At 50.9% G+C, this 18,943-nt stretch overlaps 2 protein-coding genes across 7 annotated transcripts in view; both read left to right on the forward strand.

Annotated features, from left to right (window-relative positions):
* Window positions 1–11,916: 11,916 nt before the first annotated feature.
* On the forward strand, window positions 11,917–16,282 carry mogat3a (monoacylglycerol O-acyltransferase 3a). 5 transcript variants are annotated; one of them, XM_035521264.1, is made up of 8 exons: window positions 11,917–12,043; window positions 12,159–12,265; window positions 12,643–12,821; window positions 13,062–13,266; window positions 14,445–14,619; window positions 14,746–14,945; window positions 15,106–15,185; window positions 15,709–16,282. In XM_035521264.1, exons 2-8 carry the CDS (start codon window positions 12,172–12,174, stop codon window positions 15,781–15,783), a joined length of 1,008 nt encoding a protein of 335 aa, XP_035377157.1. In that variant the 5' UTR covers window positions 11,917–12,043; window positions 12,159–12,171; the 3' UTR covers window positions 15,784–16,282. The 5 variants fall into 5 exon arrangements, with proteins under 5 accessions (XP_035377157.1, XP_035377160.1, XP_035377158.1 ...); XM_035521267.1 differs by having other exon boundaries at window positions 12,730–12,821; XM_035521265.1 differs by having other exon boundaries at window positions 12,170–12,265.
* A 449-nt stretch (window positions 16,283–16,731) lies between these two features.
* Window positions 16,732–18,943, forward strand: part of LOC113568392 (TSC22 domain family protein 4-like) — a 17,226-nt gene continuing 15,014 nt past the window's right edge. The window contains exon 1 of one of the 2 annotated variants that reach the window (XM_035521263.1): window positions 16,732–18,943. This exon is cut by the window's right edge and continues 449 nt beyond it. In XM_035521263.1, coding sequence (XP_035377156.1) covers window positions 18,691–18,943 — 253 coding nt within the window. In that variant the 5' untranslated portion in view covers window positions 16,732–18,690. The other variant, XM_035521262.1, reaches the window with a different exon arrangement.

Genomic DNA, 18,943 nt, shown 5'->3' on the forward strand with positions numbered 1-18,943 from the left:
CTATACTCGCTAAGAGAGGTAATGTCCTCACACTATACTCCCTAGGAGAGGTAATGTCCTCACACTCTCTATACTAGCTAAAAGAGGTAACGTCCTCACGCTCTCTATACTCGCCAAGAGAGGTAATGTCCTCACACTATACTCGCTAAGAGAGGTAATGTCCTCACACTATACTCCCTAGGAGAGGTAATGTCCTCACACTCTCTATACTAGCTAAAAGAGGTAACGTCCTCACGCTCTCTATACTCGCTAAGAGAGGTAATGTCCTCACACTATACTCGCTAAGAGAGGTAATGTCCTCACACTATACTCCCTAGGAGAGGTAACGTCCTCACGCTCTCTATACTCGCCAAGAGAGGTAACGTCCTCACGCTCTCTATACTCGCCAAGAGAGGTAACGTCCTCACGCTCTCTATACTCGCCAAGAGAGGTAACGTCCTCACGCTCACTATACTCGCCAAGAGAGGTAACGTCCTCACGCTCTATACTCGCCAAGAGAGGTAACGTCCTCACGCTCTCTATACTCGCCAAGAGAGGTAACGTCCTCACGCTCTCTATACTCGCCAAGAGAGGTAACGTCCTCACGCTCTCTATACTCGCCAAGAGAGGTAACGTCCTCACGCTCTCTATACTCGCCAAGAGAGGTAACGTCCTCACTCTATACTCGCCAAGAGAGGTAACGTCCTCACTCTATACTCGCTAAGAGAGGTAACGTCCTCACTCTATACTCGCTAAGAGAGGTAACGTCCTCACGCTCTATATTCGCCAAGAGAGGTAACGTCCTCACGCTCTCTATACTCGCCAAGAGAGGTAACGTCCTCACGCTCTCTATACTCGCCAAGAGAGGTAACGTCCTCACGCTCTCTAGACTCGCCAAGAGAGGTAACGTCCTCACGCTCTCTAGACTCGCCAAGAGAGGTAACGTCCTCACGCTCTCTAGACTCGCCAAGAGAGGTAACGTCCTCACGCTCTCTAGACTCGCCAAGAGAGGTAACGTCCTCACGCTCTCTAGACTCGCCAAGAGAGGTAACGTCCTCACTCTATACTCGCTAAGAGAGGTAACGTCCTCACTCTATACTCGCTAAGAGAGGTAACGTCCTCACGCTCTATATTCGCCAAGAGAGGTAACGTCCTCACGCTCTATACTCGCTAAGAGAGGTAACGTCCTCACGCTCTTTATACTCGCTAAGAGAGGTAACGTCCTCACACTATACTCGCTAAGAGAGGTAATGTCCTCACACTATACTCGCTAAGAGAGGTAATGTCCTCACACTATACTCCCTAGGAGAGGTAATGTCCTCACACTCTCTATACTAGCTAAAAGAGGTAACGTCCTCACGCTCTCTATACTCGCTAAGAGAGGTAATGTCCTCACACTATACTCGCTAAGAGAGGTAATGTCCTCACACTATACTCGCTAAGAGAGGTAATGTCCTCACACTATACTCCCTAGGAGAGGTAATGTCCTCACACTCTCTATACTAGCTAAAAGAGGTAACGTCCTCACGCTCTCTATACTCGCTAAGAGAGGTAATGTCCTCACACTATACTCGCTAAGAGAGGTAATGTCCTCACACTATACTCCCTAGGAGAGGTAACGTCCTCACGCTCTCTATACTCGCCAAGAGAGGTAACGTCCTCACGCTCTCTATACTCGCCAAGAGAGGTAACGTCCTCACGCTCTCTATACTCGCCAAGAGAGGTAACGTCCTCACGCTCTCTATACTCGCCAAGAGAGGTAACGTCTTCACACTATACTCGCTAAGAGAGGTAATGTCCTCACACTATACTCGCTAAGAGAGGTAATGTCCTCACACTATACTCCCTAGGAGAGGTAATGTCCTCACACTCTCTGTACTAGCTAAAAGAGGTAACGTCCTCACGCTCTCTATACTCGCTAAGAGAGGTAATGTCCTCACACTATACTCGCTAAGAGAGGTAATGTCCTCACACTATACTCCCTAGGAGAGGTAACGTCCTCACGCTCTCTATACTCGCCAAGAGAGGTAACGTCCTCACGCTCTCTAGACTCGCCAAGAGAGGTAGCGTCCTCACGCTCTCTATACTCGCCAAGAGAGGTAACGTCCTCACGCTCTCTAGACTCGCCAAGAGAGGTAACGTCCTCACGCTCTCTAGACTCGCCAAGAGAGGTAACGTCCTCACGCTCTCTAGACTCGCCAAGAGAGGTAACGTCCTCACGCTCTCTAGACTCGCCAAGAGAGGTAACGTCCTCACGCTCTCTAGACTCGCCAAGAGAGGTAACGTCCTCACGCTCTCTAGACTCGCCAAGAGAGGTAACGTCCTCACGCTCTCTAGACTCGCCAAGAGAGGTAACGTCCTCACGCTCTCTAGACTCGCCAAGAGAGGTAACGTCCTCACGCTCTCTAGACTCGCCAAGAGAGGTAACGTCCTCACGCTCTCTAGACTCGCCAAGAGAGGTAACGTCCTCACGCTCTCTAGACTCGCCAAGAGAGGTAACGTCCTCACGCTCTCTAGACTCGCCAAGAGAGGTAACGTGCTCGCTCACTAGACTCGCCAAGAGAGGTAGCGTCCTCGCTCACTAGACTCGCCAAGAGAGGTAGCGTCCTCACGCTCTCTATACTCGCCAAGAGAGGTAACGTCCTCACGCTCTCTATACTCGCCAAGAGAGGTAACGTCCTCACCTCTATACTCGCTAAGAGAGGTAACGTCCTCACTCTATACTCGCCAAGAGAGGTAACGTCCTCACGCTCTATATTCGCCAAGAGAGGTAATGTCCTCACACTCTCTATACTAGCTCAAGAGAGGTAACGTCCTCACGCTCTCTATACTCGCTAAGAGAGGTAATGTCCTCACACTATACTCGCTAAGAGAGGTAATGTCCTCACATCTATACTCGCCTAGGAGAGGTAACGTCCTCACGCTCTCTATACTCGCCAAGAGAGGTAACGTCCTCACCTCTCTATACTCGCCAAGAGAGGTAACGTCCTCACGCTCTCTATACTCGCCAAGAGAGGTAACTGTCCTCACGCTCTCTATACTCGCTAAGAGAGGTAACGTCCTCACACTCTATACTCGCCAAGAGAGGTAATGTCCTCACACTATACTCGCTAAGAGAGGTAACGTCCTCACACTATACTCCCTAGGAGAGGTAATGTCCTCACACTCTCTATACTAGCTAAAAGAGGGTAACGTCCTCACGCTCTCTATACTCGCTAAGAGAGGTAATGTCCTCACACTATACTCGCTAAGAGAGGTAATGTCCTCACACTATACTCCCTAGGAGAGGTAACGTCCTCACGCTCTCTATACTCGCTAAGAGAGGTAACGTCCTCACGCTATCTATACTCGCCAAGAGAGGTAACGTCCTCACGCTCTCTATACTCGCCAAGAGAGGTAACGTCCTCACTCTCTCTATACTCGCCAAGAGAGGTAACGTCCTCACGCTCTATACTCGCCAAGAGAGGTAACGTCCTCCTCTCTCTATACTCGCCAAGAGAGGTAACGTCCTCACGCTCTCTAGACTCGCCAAGAGAGGTAGCGTCCTCGCTCTACTAGACTCGCCAAGAGAGGTAGCGTCCTCGCTCACTAGACTCGCCAAGAGAGGTAGCGTCCTCACGCTCTCTATACTCGCCAAGAGAGGTAACGTCCTCACGCTCTCTATACTCGCCAAGAGAGGTAACGTCCTCACGCTCTCTAGACTCGCGAAGAGAGGTAACGTCCTCACGCTCTCTAGACTCGCCAAGAGAGGTAACGTCCTCACGCTCTCTAGACTCGCCAAGAGAGGTAACGTCCTCACGCTCTCTAGACTCGCCAAGAGAGGTAACGTCCTCACGCTCTCTAGACTCGCCAAGAGAGGTAACGTCCTCACGCTCTCTAGACTCGCCAAGAGAGGTAACGTCCTCACGCTCTCTAGACTCGCCAAGAGAGGTAACGTCCTCACGCTCTCTAGACTCGCCAAGAGAGGTAACGTCCTCACGCTCTCTAGACTCGCCAAGAGAGGTAACGTCCTCACGCTCTCTAGACTCGCCAAGAGAGGTAGCGTCCTCGCTCACTAGACTCGCCAAGAGAGGTAGCGTCCTCACGCTCTCTATACTCGCCAAGAGAGGTAACGTCCTCACGCTCTCTATACTCGCCAAGAGAGGTAACGTCCTCACGCTCTCTATACTCGCCAAGAGAGGTAACGTCCTCACGCTCTCTATACTCGCCAAGAGAGGTAACGTCCTCACGCTCTCTATACTCGCCAAGAGAGGTAACGTCCTCACGCTCTCTATACTCGCCAAGAGAGGTAACGTCCTCACACTATACTCGCCAAGAGAGGTAACGTCCTCACACTATACTCGCCAAGAGAGGTAATGTCCTCACACTATACTCCCTAGGAGAGGTAACGTCCTCACACTCTCTATACTAGCTAAAAGAGGTAACGTCCTCACGCTCTCTATACTCGCTAAGAGAGGTAATGTCCTCACACTATACTCCCTAGGAGAGGTAATGTCCTCACACTCTCTATACTAGCTAAAAGAGGTAACGTCCTCACGCTCTCTATACTCGCTAAGAGAGGTAATGTCCTCACACTATACTCGCTAAGAGAGGTAACGTCCTCACACTATACTCCCTAGGAGAGGTAACGTCCTCACGCTCTCTATACTCGCCAAGAGAGGTAACGTCCTCACGCTCTCTATACTCGCCAAGAGAGGTAACGTCCTCACGCTCTCTATACTCGCCAAGAGAGGTAACGTCCTCACGCTCACTATACTCGCCAAGAGAGGTAACGTCCTCACGCTCTATACTCGCCAAGAGAGGTAACGTCCTCGCTCACTATACTCGCCAAGAGAGGTAACGTCCTCGCTCTCTAGACTCGCCAAGAGAGGTAGCGTTCTCGCTCACTAGACTCGCCAAGAGAGGTAGCGTCCTCACGCTCTACTAGACTCGCCAAGAGAGGTAACGTCCTCACGCTCTCTATACTCGCCAAGAGAGGTAACGTCCTCACGCTCTCTATACTCGCCAAGAGAGGTAACGTCCTCACGCTCTCTAGACTCGCCAAGAGAGGTAACGTCCTCACGCTCTCTAGACTCGCCAAGAGAGGTAACGTCCTCACGCTCTCTAGACTCGCCAAGAGAGGTAACGTCCTCACGCTCTCTATACTCGCCAAGAGAGGTAACGTCCTCACGCTCTCTAGACTCGCCAAGAGAGGTAACGTCCTCACGCTCTCTAGACTCGCCAAGAGAGGTAACGTCCTCACGCTCTCTAGACTCGCCAAGAGAGGTAACGTCCTCACGCTCTCTAGACTCGCCAAGAGAGGTAACGTCCTCACGCTCTCTAGACTCGCCAAGAGAGGTAACGTCCTCACGCTCTCTAGACTCGCCAAGAGAGGTAACGTCCTCACGCTCTCTAGACTCGCCAAGAGAGGTAACGTCCTCACGCTCTCTAGACTCGCCAAGAGAGGTAACGTCCTCACGCTCTCTAGACTCGCCAAGAGAGGTAACGTCCTCACGCTCTCTATACTCGCCAAGAGAGGTAACGTCCTCACGCTCTCTATACTCGCCAAGAGAGGTAACGTCCTCACGCTCTCTATACTCGCCAAGAGAGGTAACGTGCTCGCTCACTAGACTCGCCAAGAGAGGTAGCGTCCTCGCTCACTAGACTCGCCAAGAGAGGTAGCGTCCTCACGCTCTCTATACTCGCCAAGAGAGGTAACGTCCTCACGCTCTCTATACTCGCCAAGAGAGGTAACGTCCTCACGCTCTCTATACTCGCCAAGAGAGGTAACGTCCTCACGCTCTCTATACTCGCCAAGAGAGGTAACGTCCTCACGCTCTCTATACTCGCCAAGAGAGGTAACGTCCTCACGCTCTCTATACTCGCCAAGAGAGGTAACGTCCTCACTCTATACTCGCTAAGAGAGGTAACGTCCTCACACTCTATACTCGCTAAGAGAGGTAACGTCCTCACGCTCTCTATACTCGCCAAGAGAGGTAACGTCCTCACGCTCTCTATACTCGCTAAGAGAGGTAACGTCCTCACGCTCTTTATACTCGCTAAGAGAGGTAACGTCCTCACACTATACTCGCTAAGAGAGGTAATGTCCTCACACTATACTCGCTAAGAGAGGTAATGTCCTCACACTATACTCCCTAGGAGAGGTAATGTCCTCACACTCTCTATACTAGCTAAAAGAGGTAACGTCCTCACGCTCTCTATACTCGCTAAGAGAGGTAATGTCCTCACACTATACTCGCTAAGAGAGGTAATGTCCTCACACTATACTCCCTAGGAGAGGTAATGTCCTCACACTCTCTATACTAGCTAAAAGAGGTAACGTCCTCACGCTCTCTATACTCGCTAAGAGAGGTAATGTCCTCACACTATACTCGCTAAGAGAGGTAACGTCCTCACGCTCTCTATACTCGCCAAGAGAGGTAACGTCCTCACTCTCTATACTCGCTAAGAGAGGTAACGTCCTCACCTCTCTATACTCGCTAAGAGAGGTAACGTCCTCACTCTATACTCGCTAAGAGAGGTAACGTCCTCACGCTCTATACTCGCCAAGAGAGGTAACGTCCTCACGCTCTCTATACTCGCCAAGAGAGGTAACGTCCTCACGCTCTCTAGACTCGCCAAGAGAGGTAACGTCCTCACGCTCTCTAGACTCGCCAAGAGAGGTAACGTCCTCACGCTCTCTAGACTCGCCAAGAGAGGTAACGTCCTCACGCTCTCTAGACTCGCCAAGAGAGGTAACGTCCTCACGCTCTCTAGACTCGCCAAGAGAGGTAACGTCCTCACGCTCTCTAGACTCGCCAAGAGAGGTAACGTCCTCACGCTCTCTAGACTCGCCAAGAGAGGTAACGTCCTCACGCTCTCTAGACTCGCCAAGAGAGGTAACGTCCTCACGCTCTCTAGACTCGCCAAGAGAGGTAACGTCCTCACGCTCTCTAGACTCGCCTAAGAGAGGTAACGTCCTCACGCTCTCTATCTCGCCAAGAGAGGTAACGTCCTCACGCTCTCTATACTCGCTAAGAGAGGTAACGTCCTCACGCTCTCTTATACTCGCCAAGAGAGGTAACTGTCCTCACACTATACTCGCTAAGAGAGGTAATGTCCTCACACTATACTCGCTAAGAGAGGTAATGTCCTCACACTATACTCCCTAGGAGAGGTAATGTCCTCACACTCTCTATACTAGCTAAAAGAGGTAACGTCCTCACGCTCTCTATACTCGCTAAGAGAGGTAATGTCCTCACACTATACTCGCTAAGAGAGGTAATGTCCTCACACTATACTCGCTAAGAGAGGTAATGTCCTCACACTATCCCTAGAGAGGTAATGTCCTCACACTCTCTATACTAGCTAAAAGAGGTAACGTCCTCACGCTCTCTATACTCGCTAAGAGAGGTAATGTCCTCACACTATACTCGCTAGGAGAGGTAATGTCCTCACACTCTCTATACTAGCTAAGAGAGGTAACTATCCTCACGCTCTCTATACTCGCAAAGAGAGGTAAAGTCCTCACACTATACTCGCCTAAGAGAGGTAACGTCCTCACACTCTCTATACTCGCCTAAGAGAGGTAACGTCCTCACGCTCTCTATACTCGCCTAAGAGAGGTAACTGTCCTCACACTATACTCGCTAGATAGGTAATGTCCTCACACTATACTCCCTAGGAGAGTAGTAATGTCCTCACACTCTCTTACTAGCTAAAGAGGTAACGTCCTCACGCTCTCTATACTCGCTAAGAGAGGTAATGTCCTCACACTCTCTACTCGCTAAGAGAGGTAACGTCCTCACACTATACTCCCTAGGAGAGGTAACGTCCTCACGCTCTCTATACTCGCCAAGAGAGGTAACGTCCTCACGCTCTCTATACTCGCCAAGAGAGGTAACGTCCTCACGCTCTCTATACTCGCCAAGAGAGGTAACGTCCTCACGCTCACTATACTCGCAAGAGAGGTAACGTCCTCACGCTCTATACTCGCCAAGAGAGGTAACGTCCTCACGCTCTCTATACTCGCCAAGAGAGGTAACGTCCTCACGCTCTCTATACTCGCCAAGAGAGGTAACGTCCTCACCTCTATACTCGCCTAAGAGAGGTAACGTCCTCACTCTATACTCGCTAAGAGAGGTAACGTCCTCACCTCTATACTCGCTAAGAGAGGTAACGTCCTCACGCTCTATATTCGCCAAGAGAGGTAACGTCCTCACGCTCTCTATACTCGCCTAAGAGAGGTAATGTCCTCACACTATACTCGCTAAGAGAGGTAATGTCCTCACACTATACTCGCCTAGGAGAGGTAACGTCCTCACGCTCTCTATACTCGCCAAGAGAGGTAACGTCCTCACGCTCTCTATACTCGCCAAGAGAGGTAACGTCCTCACGCTCTCTATACTCGCCAAGAGAGGTAACGTCCTCACGCTCACTATACTCGCCAAGAGAGGTAACGTCCTCACGCTCTCTATACTCGCCAAGAGAGGTAACGTCCTCACGCTCTCTATACTCGCCAAGAGAGGTAACGTCCTCACGCTCTCTATACTCGCCAAGAGAGGTAACGTCCTCACGCTCTCTATACTCGCCAAGAGAGGTAACGTCCTCACGCTCTATATTCGCCAAGAGAGGTAACGTCCTCACTCTATACTCGCTAAGAGAGGTAACGTCCTCACTCTATACTCGCCTAAGAGAGGTAACGTCCTCACGCTCCTATACTCGCCAAGAGAGGTAACGTCCTCACGCTCTCTATACTCGCCAAGAGAGGTAACGTCCTCACGCTCTCTATACTCGCCAAGAGAGGTAACGTCCTCACGCTCTCTATACTCGCCAAGAGAGGTAACGTCCTCACGCTCTCTATACTCGCCAAGAGAGGTAACGTCCTCACGCTCTCTAGACTCGCCAAGAGAGGTAACGTCCTCACGCTCTCTAGACTCGCCAAGAGAGGTAACGTCCTCACGCTCTCTAGACTCGCCAAGAGAGGTAACGTCCTCACGCTCTCTAGACTCGCCAAGAGAGGTAACGTCCTCACGCTCTCTAGACTCGCCAAGAGAGGTAACGTCCTCACGCTCTCTAGACTCGCCAAGAGAGGTAACGTCCTCACGCTCTCTAGACTCGCCAAGAGAGGTAACGTCCTCACGCTCTCTAGACTCGCCAAGAGAGGTAACGTCCTCACGCTCTCTAGACTCGCCAAGAGAGGTAACGTCCTCGCTCTCTAGACTCGCCAAGAGAGGTAGCGTCCTCGCTCACTAGACTCGCCAAGAGAGGTAACGTCCTCGCTCACTAGACTCGCCAAGAGAGGTAGCGTCCTCACGCTCTCTATACTCGCCAAGAGAGGTAACGTCCTCACGCTCTCTATACTCGCCAAGAGAGGTAACGTCCTCACGCTCTCTATACTCGCCAAGAGAGGTAACGTCCTCACGCTCTCTAGACTCGCCAAGAGAGGTAACGTCCTCACGCTCTCTAGACTCGCCAAGAGAGGTAACGTCCTCACGCTCTCTATACTCGCCAAGAGAGGTAACGTCCTCACGCTCTCTATACTCGCCAAGAGAGGTAACGTCCTCACGCTCTCTATACTCGCCAAGAGAGGTAACGTCCTCACGCTCTCTATACTCGCCAAGAGAGGTAACGTCCTCACGCTCTCTATACTCGCCAAGAGAGGTAACGTCCTCACGCTCTCTATACTCGCCAAGAGAGGTAACGTCCTCACGCTCTATACTCGCCAAGAGAGGTAACGTCCTCACGCTCACTATACTCGCCAAGAGAGGTAACGTCCTCACGCTCTCTATACTCGCCAAGAGAGGTAACGTCCTCACGCTCTCTATACTCGCTAAGAGAGGTAACGTCCTCACGCTCTCTATACTCGCTAAGAGAGGTAACGTCCTCACACTCTATACTCGCTAAGAGAGGTAACGTGCTCGCTCACTAGACTCGCCTAAGAGAGGTAGCGTCCTCGCTCACTAGACTCGCCAAGAGAGGTAGCGTCCTCACGCTCTCTATACTCGCCAAGAGAGGTAACGTCCTCACGCTCTCTATACTCGCCAAGAGAGGTAACGTCCTCACGCTCTCTATACTCGCCAAGAGAGGTAACGTCCTCACGCTCTCTATACTCGCCAAGAGAGGTAACGTCCTCACGCTCTCTATACTCGCCAAGAGAGGTAACGTCCTCACGCTCTCTATACTCGCCAAGAGAGGTAACGTCCTCACGCTCTCTATACTCGCCAAGAGAGGTAACGTCCTCACGCTCTCTATACTCGCCAAGAGAGGTAACGTCCTCACCTCTATACTCGCCTAAGAGAGGTAACGTCCTCACGCTCTCTATACTCGCCTAAGAGAGGTAACGTCCTCACGCTCATCTATACTCGCCAAGAGAGGTAACGTCCTCACGCTCTCTATACTTCGCCAAGAGAGGTAGCGTCCTCACGCTCTCTATACTCGCTAAGAGAGGTAACGTCCTCACGCTCTCTATACTCGCTAAGCGATGTAATGTCCTCACACTATACTCGCTAAGAGAGGTAATGTCCTCACACTATACTCGCTAAGAGAGGTAATGTCCTCACACTATACTCCCTAGGAGAGGTAATGTCCTCACACTCTCTATACTAGCTAAAAGAGGTAACGTCCTCACACTCTATACTCGCTAAGAGAGGTAACGTCCTCGCTCACTATACTCGCTAAGAGAGGTAACGGCCTCACACACTCTATACTCGCTAAGAGAGGTAACGGCCTCACACTCTATACTCGCTAAGAGAGGTAACGTCCTCACACTCTCTATACTCGCTAAGAGAGGTAACGTCCTTGCTCAGTATACTCGCTAAGAGAGGTAACGTCTTCACGCTCTATACTCGCTAAGAGAGGTAACGTCCTCACGCTCTCTATACTCGCTAAGAGAGGTAATGGCCTCACACTCTCTATACTCGCTAAGAGAGGTAATGTCCTCGCTCTATACTTGCTAAGAGAGGTAATGTCCTCACACTCTCTCTATACTCCCTAAGAGAGGTGTGAGGTAATGTCCTCACTCTCTATGCTCACTAAGAGAGGAGTGAGGTAATGTCCTTACACTATGCTCACTAAGAGAGGTGTGAGGTAATGTCCTCACTCTCTATGCTCACTAAGAGAGGAGTGAGGTAATGTCCTTACACTCTATGCTCACTAAGAGAGGTGTGAGGTCATGTCCTCACTCTCTATACTCACTAAGCGAGGTGTGAGGTTATGTCCTCACTCTATACTCACTAAGAGAGGTGTGAGGTTGTCCTCTCTCTATACTCACTAAGAGAGGTGTGAGGTTATGTCCTCTCTCTATACTCACTAAGAGAGGTGTGAGGTTATGTCCTCTCTCTATACTCACTAAGAGAGGAGTGAGGTAATATCCTTACACTCTGCTCACTAAGAGGTGTGAGGTAATGTCCTCACGCTGTAATCACTCTCACTCTCTGCTAGTGTCCTCTCATGGCTTCTATCTCTTCTACACTCTTTCACTCAGACATCATTTCAACACAAATCTTGAAATTTGTATTGCTGTCTGTCTGACATTTCATCATATTAGTCTCCATCACCTAAACCCCAGTAACCCTGCACACACATCTCCTAAAACTGACCCAGACAGACAGAAAGGGCTCTTCCGTATTCAGATCTGCCCGTCTCCTTTCAGAACTCGCTGAACTCACTTTCTGAAAATACAGTATATCTGGTAATCCTGGACAACCCGCTGTCGTTTCTGCCCGTGGATGTGACCTGGACACGCGGGTTTCTCCTGTAGGACATCGTCTGCTTGGACAGTCTTTGTCTCGGACTCCGTGTTCAGGACTTCAGGAGACATCAAAGCTCCGTCACCTCCGTGTGCTGCATCCCACGCGCGGACCAGCACTGGGGCGCCCGCGACAGTCAACGCCAGCCCTCACCTGATTGGTCCGAAGTGAAGGGGCGGGTCTGTGACGTCATACGGCTGGAGCGCGAGGAGGTTTAGAGTGAGCAGGACGCGCTCGAGGACTTACCGATCGGTCCCGAGCTGATCGTTCACTCGCGACGCTGCTTTGAACGCAGACGTTTCGGATAAAAGCGGAGAACCTTCTCACTCTTCTGGGTAAGTTACAGAGCGTGTCACACACACGAGACACGGGTGTAGCCTACACGGAAATCACAGATGAGTGTGTGTGTGTGTGTGTGTGTGTGTGTGTGTGTGTGTGTGTGTGTGAGAGATCTGAAGCAGAAATGAAGGTTGAATTCGCTCCGTTAAATATTCCGTTGCGGCGTCGGTTGCAGACCGCCGCTGTTGTGCAGTGGATCTTCTCCTTCCTCGCGCTTGGTGAGTAAACAACGGCGACCCGCGCGGACCGTTCCGAGCGCGTGCCTGTGTGTGTGGCGTCATTACGTGTGTGTGTGTGTGTGTGTGTGTGTGTGTGTGTGTGTGTCCGTGTCCACTGGACTTATTCCCGTACGTCCTGGGTGAACGGAGTGTGCTGACGGTGTTGATGCTCCGTGAGTGAGTGAAGCTCCCTGTCCGGCCCAGCAGTCACACGTCTTCACTCACACACACACTAACCATTAACTTTAAACTTCAGTTTACTTTTCGTTTACCTTTCTTTTGGTGTTCATGCTGCATTTTTATTCATGATTTTGTTTCCCCAGTTTAACTTTTTTTTGTCATAGCTCCTCTCTCTCTCTCTCTCTCTCTCTCTCTAGCTCAGTGTTGTCTAGCTGCGTTTGTGCTCATCTGCTTAAGTGATTGGTGGATGGTGGGTGTGCTGTATGCTGGTTGGCTGTATCTAGACAAAGACACGCCCACATGTGGAGGTCGGAGGTCAAACTGGGTCAGAAGCTGGAGCATGTGGAGATACTTCAGAGATTATTTCCCCATTTCTGTAAGGGTGTGTGTGTGTGTGTGTGTGTGTGTGTGTGTGTGTGTGTGTGTGTGTGAGCGAGCGAGCGAGCGAGCAAGTCTCCTTTCTAAGCTAAAAGTGTGAGTGTGGACACGGGTCACAGAGTTGTAGGGTCATGTGTTCATAGGGTCAGGCACTGTTCAGTATATCTTTAGTATCTCTAAACAGGAATGTTTAAAGTTCTCTCTCTCTCTCTCCTCTTCTCCCTCTCTCTCTCTCTAGCTGGTAAAGACTGTGGATCTTGATGCAAGCTGTAATTACCTGTTTGGTTTCCATCCACACGGCGTGTTGGTCGCAGGCGCATTTGGGAATTTCTGCACAGAAGCGTCTGGATTCTCCAAGCTGTTCCCAGGACTCACTCCCTACCTCCTGATGTTACCTTTCTGGTTCCGAGTTCCTTTCTTCAGAGACTATATCATGTTTGGAGGTGAGAGAAGTGTGTGCGTGTGTGTGTGTTAAACTGTATGTTGAGCTGTTTTGTGTTGTGTAAAGTGACATTGTACAAGTTCACTGTGTAGAAATATTTGAAGTTGATCCAACTAGACCAAAAAGTCAGAGCAGACACACACACACACACACACACACAGTCAGCGCTGTGCCAGCGTAAACGCGCGTGCACACAGTCAGCGCTGTGCCAGCGTAAACGCGCGTGCACACAGTCAGCGCTGTGCCAGCGTAAACGCGCGCACACAGTCAGCGCTGTGCCAGCGTAAACGCGCGCACACAGTCAGCGCTGTGCCAGCGTAAACGCGCGTGCACACAGTCAGCGCTGTGCCAGCGTAAACGCGCGCACACAGTCAGCGCTGTGCCAGCATAAACGCGCGCACACAACACAGTCAGCGCTGTGCCAGCATAAACGCGCACACACAACACAGTCAGCGCTGTGCCAGCGTAAACGCGCACACACAACACAGTCAGCGCTGTGCCAGCGTAAACGCGCACACACAACACAGTCAGCGCTGTGCCAGCGTAAACGCGCACACACAACACGCAGTCAGCGCTGTGCCAGCGTAAACGCGCGCACACAACGCAGTCAGCGCTGTGCCAGCGTAAACGCGCACACACAACACAGTCAGCGCTGTGCCAGCGTAAACGCGCACACACAACACAGTCAGCGCTGTGCCAGCGTAAACGCGCACACACAACATGCAGTCAGCGCTGTGCCAGCGTAAATGCGCGCACACAACGCAGTCAGCGCTGTGCCAGCGTAAACGCGCGCACACAACACAGTCAGCGCTGTGCCAGCGTAAACGCGCACACACAACACGCAGTCAGCGCTGTGCCAGCGTAAATGCGCGCACACAACGCAGTCAGCGCTGTGCCAGCGTAAACGCGCGCACACAACACAGTCAGCGCTGTGCCAGCGTAAACGCGCACACACAACACGCAGTCAGCGCTGTGCCAGCGTAAACGCGCACACACAACACGCAGTCAGCGCTGTGCCAGCGTAAACGCGCACACACAACACGCAGTCAGCGCTGTGCCAGCGTAAACGCGCACACACACACACACAGAGTCAGCGCTGTGCCTCACCCTGATCCATATAAGCTGAGGTGGTTTTTCTTGTCTATAGTTTGACCCTTGACCTTTGCCCTGTGGCCTCAGGGCTGGTGTCCAGTGAGAAGGCGAGTGCCAGTTACCTGCTGAGCCGGCCGGGGGGCGGGAACGTTGCAGTTGTGGCGGTGGGCGGAGCTCCTGAGTCCCTGGAGGCGCGGCCAGGAGCGCTAACACTTCAACTGCTGCAGAGGAAAGGCTTCATCAAACTGGCCCTCAAACACGGGTGGGTGTGTGTGTGTGTGTGTGTGTGTGTGTGTGTCTCTCATTCACACACACACACACACACACACACACTATAGGTGTGTCCTCTCACTGTGTCAGTGATGGGTGTGTGTGTGTGTGTGTCTAGAGCTTGGCTGGTTCCAGTGTTCTCATTCGGGGAGAACGAACTGTTTGATCAGATGGAGAACCCAACAGGCTCTGCCCTCCGGCGGGTTCAGGACCACCTACAGAGGATTATGGGCGTGGCCTTACCACTTTTTCATGCCAGAGGAGTTTTTCAATACAGCTTTGGCCTTCTGCCTTATAGAAAACCCATACACACTATAGGTATGAGACAGACACACACTCACATACATACTATAGGTACTAGACACACACACACGCATCCACGCACAAGCAAAAAGTGAGATGCACACAATTAGGGCAATAATTAAAATAAACTAAATTAAAGTAAACAGTCTCTCTCTCTCTCACACTCTTCCTGTAGTGGGGAGGCCGATTCCTGTTGATCAGAATTCCTCTCCCACTAAAGAAGACGTTGACTCTCTCCACTTGCGCTACATAGAGGTCAGACAGCTCAAAAGGGCTTGTGTGTGTATGTGGTCTATAATGTTATTTAAGGGGGGTTGTGTGTGTGTGTGTATGGTGTATAATGTTATTTAAGGGGGGCTGTGTGTGTGAGATATATTGTGGTGTATAATGTTATTTAAGGGGGGCTGTGTGTGTGAGATATATTGTGGTCTATAATGTTATTTAAGGGTGTGTGTGTGTGTGTGTGTGGTGTGTGTGTGTGTGTGTGTGTGTGTGTGTGTGTGTGTGTGTGTGTGTGTGTGTGTGTGTGTGTGTGTGTGTGTGTGTGTGTGTGTGTGTGTGTGAGAGAGAGAGAGTGAGAGAGAGTGTGAGTGTCTTAGTGGTTAAGGTATTTGTCTAGTAATCAGAAGGTTGCCAGTTCAAGTCCCACCACTGCCAAGTTACCACTGTTTGGCGCCTGAGGAAGACCCGGAGGAAAATTCAGTCAGAAATGTGAATTGCTTTTGATAAAAGTGTCAGATAAATGCTGTAAATGTAAAAGTCTTTACTGATATTTCAGGGCTTGATGCAGCTTTTTGAAGAGAACAAGGGGAAGTTCGGAATCAATGAAGACAAACACCTGAGTTTCATCTGAAGTGTGTGTGTGTGTGTGTGTGTGTGTATGTATGTATGTGTGCACATTTGGTTTGCCTTGTGTCTGTAACTCCAAAGTTAATAGGAGGTTGTTATTTGAGGAACATGAGGGTTCCCCTCACGTTGGCAGGTTGTGCTCATGTGTCATTGGCCACATTCCTGTTTACTTATAACCTGTTTAACTGAATGATTTAGAATAACTGAAGCGAAAGTTCTGAATCAAATACTCACAAAGTGGAAGGTGAATCAATCAGTGCTGTTTACAAAAAGGCAAAACAAAAGGAGTTTGCTTTGGTCCAAGTTGATTCTTACATTTTGACCTGAGATCCTTTAAGCTAAATGTAACTCTGACTGGTTGAGGGGTGACACACATGGTACATGTTTAAGATACAATCTTTAAAAAAAAAAAGAAGAAATATAACATATTAACTGGGACCTTTATCAATTCCTGTCTCCAAGGATGTAAACTGGAGAATAAAAATTACCTGCTGCTGTTTGCATTGTGTTTGTTTACTGGTATTTTAGAGCAGAAACATTAATAGATTTGTGTAAACAACCATTACTTAACTAATTCTTAAGCATTTTTGTGAAAAGGCAATAATGTATATTTTACTAATGCTATAAAAATGGTATATAGTGAAGAAATGAAACTTGGTGCATCACATGCCTTTACAAGTCATTTAGAGCAGTGGTGAAGGTATGTGACTTGTGCTCAGAAGGTTGCTGGTTCAAGTCCCACCACGGCCAAGGTGACACTGAGCAAAACCCATAACCCATTAATTACTCGAGTTGTACTCAGTCATTTGTATAAATGTAAATGCCATAGGTGTTAAGTTACAGTTCCGTGAAAGCATTACAGCGTGTTATGAACGGAACCGACTGTGCGCATCCACTAGGGGGCGCCCTCGCCCAGCGCTGGAGGGTTCCCGTTAAAAGGCCTGCAGCTCGAGACCAGAACTCCTCTCCTCGTGAGTTCGGTGCTGCTGCATGCGCGTCCTCCTCGCGAGCACCGTTCCGCCATCTTTCTGAGCGAACGCGCCCACGCGCAGCTCAGTCCCGAGTTTTTCAGGACGTTTCCGGAACGCTTTAGCAAAACTTCTGCTAACTTCCCCTCGACGTGCAATAACTTATTGGTACTTCGCTGGAATGCAGTTTACATCAAACAACTTTCACGTGACGGAGGTTGTAACAATGTAGCACGCGGATATCTGGAAGTCAGGACGGGGTCCGTGCGTGCGTTGCGTGCCAAACACACTCTGCGTGTGGGGGCGTAACTTCCGGATTGAGGAAAGTTGTCAACAGTTTGGTGACGGCGAAGTTGTCAGGAGAATCTGGATCTAAGCGCGCTCACTGGTCTGTGCTCGGGACTTACTGGCCGAACTGGGCGTGGGGAACGACCCTGGCGCGCGCTGGTGAACGCTGAGGGCTCGCGTTTGCTGTTCAAACTGCAGCTCGTGCTTTCTCCCGTGTCTACGTCCCGAGTCGTGGGAGCGGGAGACGCGCGGGGGTTCGGGCCTGGTTCGGTGTCACTGGGTCTCGAGCAGAACTCGAGAGCACGCGGACCAGCCTACGGGTGGATGCGTGCACCCTTACACACTGGCTCGCGGCCATCGTCAGTGGACTACAGGCATCAGTAACGATCTACAAGCTGTCTGACACGTGCGCAGTTGCTCCGGAGCTCGCTAACGAACACAGTGCGTGCGCGCCCTCGGGGAGGGTTCCGTACGCGCTCAGGTATTCTCGCTCTCTGCCCTAATGTTTGCCCTCGTGGAAACTTCAGCGTGCACGCGTGAGCGTGGAAGACCCGCACGGTGCGGACGATTTTAAGGAGTTCGACGTCACTGTGATCCAAATGGCATGAGCTCGTGCAGCGTGGGAGTTGGTGTTGGAGCGAGTGGCAGTGCCGTGCACGCGGGCGTGTTTGCCAGTCCGATGTGACATGCCTCTCTGCGTACGCGCACAGTAGCAGAGCGCGAGGGTACACAGTCGGCTCGGAGACCAGCCTGTAGACTCGCGACATACGGGGCTTTCTGCTCACTTGTGTGTGTGTGTGTGTGTGTGTGTGTGTGTGTGTGTGTGTGTGTGTGAGAGAGAGAGAGACTTCACAGAGGTTGGCCTACATTTGGTTATCGCAAAACGTTGAACTATTGATAACTATTGACTCTTGCATCTTTTAGGAAACTGAACTACAGTAGCTGCTGGAGCGTGCGCGGTCGTGCCTGTCACCGTCCGCCACGTGCAGGGCTGAGAGGAAGGCGAGGTTGTGTAATGACAGTGGCCAGTATCCGCTCCGCACGGCTGCGGGGTTTGTAGTGGTAAAGCTCTGCTCAGACCGACCCAGCGGTAAATGTTCGGGGGCACATGTGGCACAGCCGAGTTCCCCTAGAAACATCGACTACAGGAAAACGGACAGTCCATTAGATCGGCGCGAGTGGGCCAGACTTGCGCAACCTCCGGCCAGAGAGACTTTTCGTTTATAAAAGGCTTCGTTTCTTTCATCAGACCAGCTCTCGCGACCAGAACCAGAGCTCAGGTTCAAACGACACAGTAAGTCGTGTTGTAGTGCGTGCTGTCAGATCCGCGAGACTTTAACCTGATGCTCCCTGGTGAAGTCGTGGGAGCAGGAAACTAATTTTGGATGTTCGGCTGCCTTTTCTCTTGCGCTGTTCTTTGGCGTCTTTCTGAACTCGTTAAGACACTTTTCCCTCATTTGTATTTATAATGTGGTGTCAGGTTTCCTTTTACCCACGTGTGTAACACATACCAGGATGTAACTTGAAGGACATAGACTACGTTTGTAGAGACACACACACACACACACACACACACACTCACCCCCCCCCCATACACGCATTGACTCTTGCACTCACTTCTCACACACACACACACACACACACACAGAGGCAGAATGAGCAGTGGAAAGAAACGGAGTGGTTTCCAGATCACCAGCGTGACTTCTGACTACAACCAGAGTGTTGGGGAGGGTCACGCTCCACACGGACCCTCGGCGCCTGAGACCAGTGTCTCTCAGAGGGACCCCGGAGAGCAGATGATGTCCCCTCCAGGTGTGTTCAACGGCCCCGCCTTCCAGACGCAGCAGAGTTCCAGCCAGCCGAGCACACCTGTCACAGTGCGGAAACAATCTTCTCTGGAGCAGGTTG

The sequence above is a fragment of the Electrophorus electricus genome, chromosome 22, assembly GCF_013358815.1.
Source record: "Electrophorus electricus isolate fEleEle1 chromosome 22, fEleEle1.pri, whole genome shotgun sequence".
In the NCBI taxonomy this organism is placed as follows: domain Eukaryota; kingdom Metazoa; phylum Chordata; class Actinopteri; order Gymnotiformes; family Gymnotidae; genus Electrophorus; species Electrophorus electricus.

Excerpts from the sequence above, each read along its gene's own strand:
- mogat3a (XM_035521264.1), top strand. The coding sequence starts at position 12,172 with ATGAAGGTTGAATTCGCTCCGTTAAATATTCCGTTGCGGCGTCGGTTG. Across the intron at positions 14,620-14,745 it reads AAACTGGCCCTCAAACACGG|AGCTTGGCTGGTTCCAGTGT; the intron begins GTGGGTGTGTGT and ends GTGTGTGTCTAG. Across the intron at positions 15,186-15,708 it reads TCCACTTGCGCTACATAGAG|GGCTTGATGCAGCTTTTTGA; the intron begins GTCAGACAGCTC and ends CTGATATTTCAG.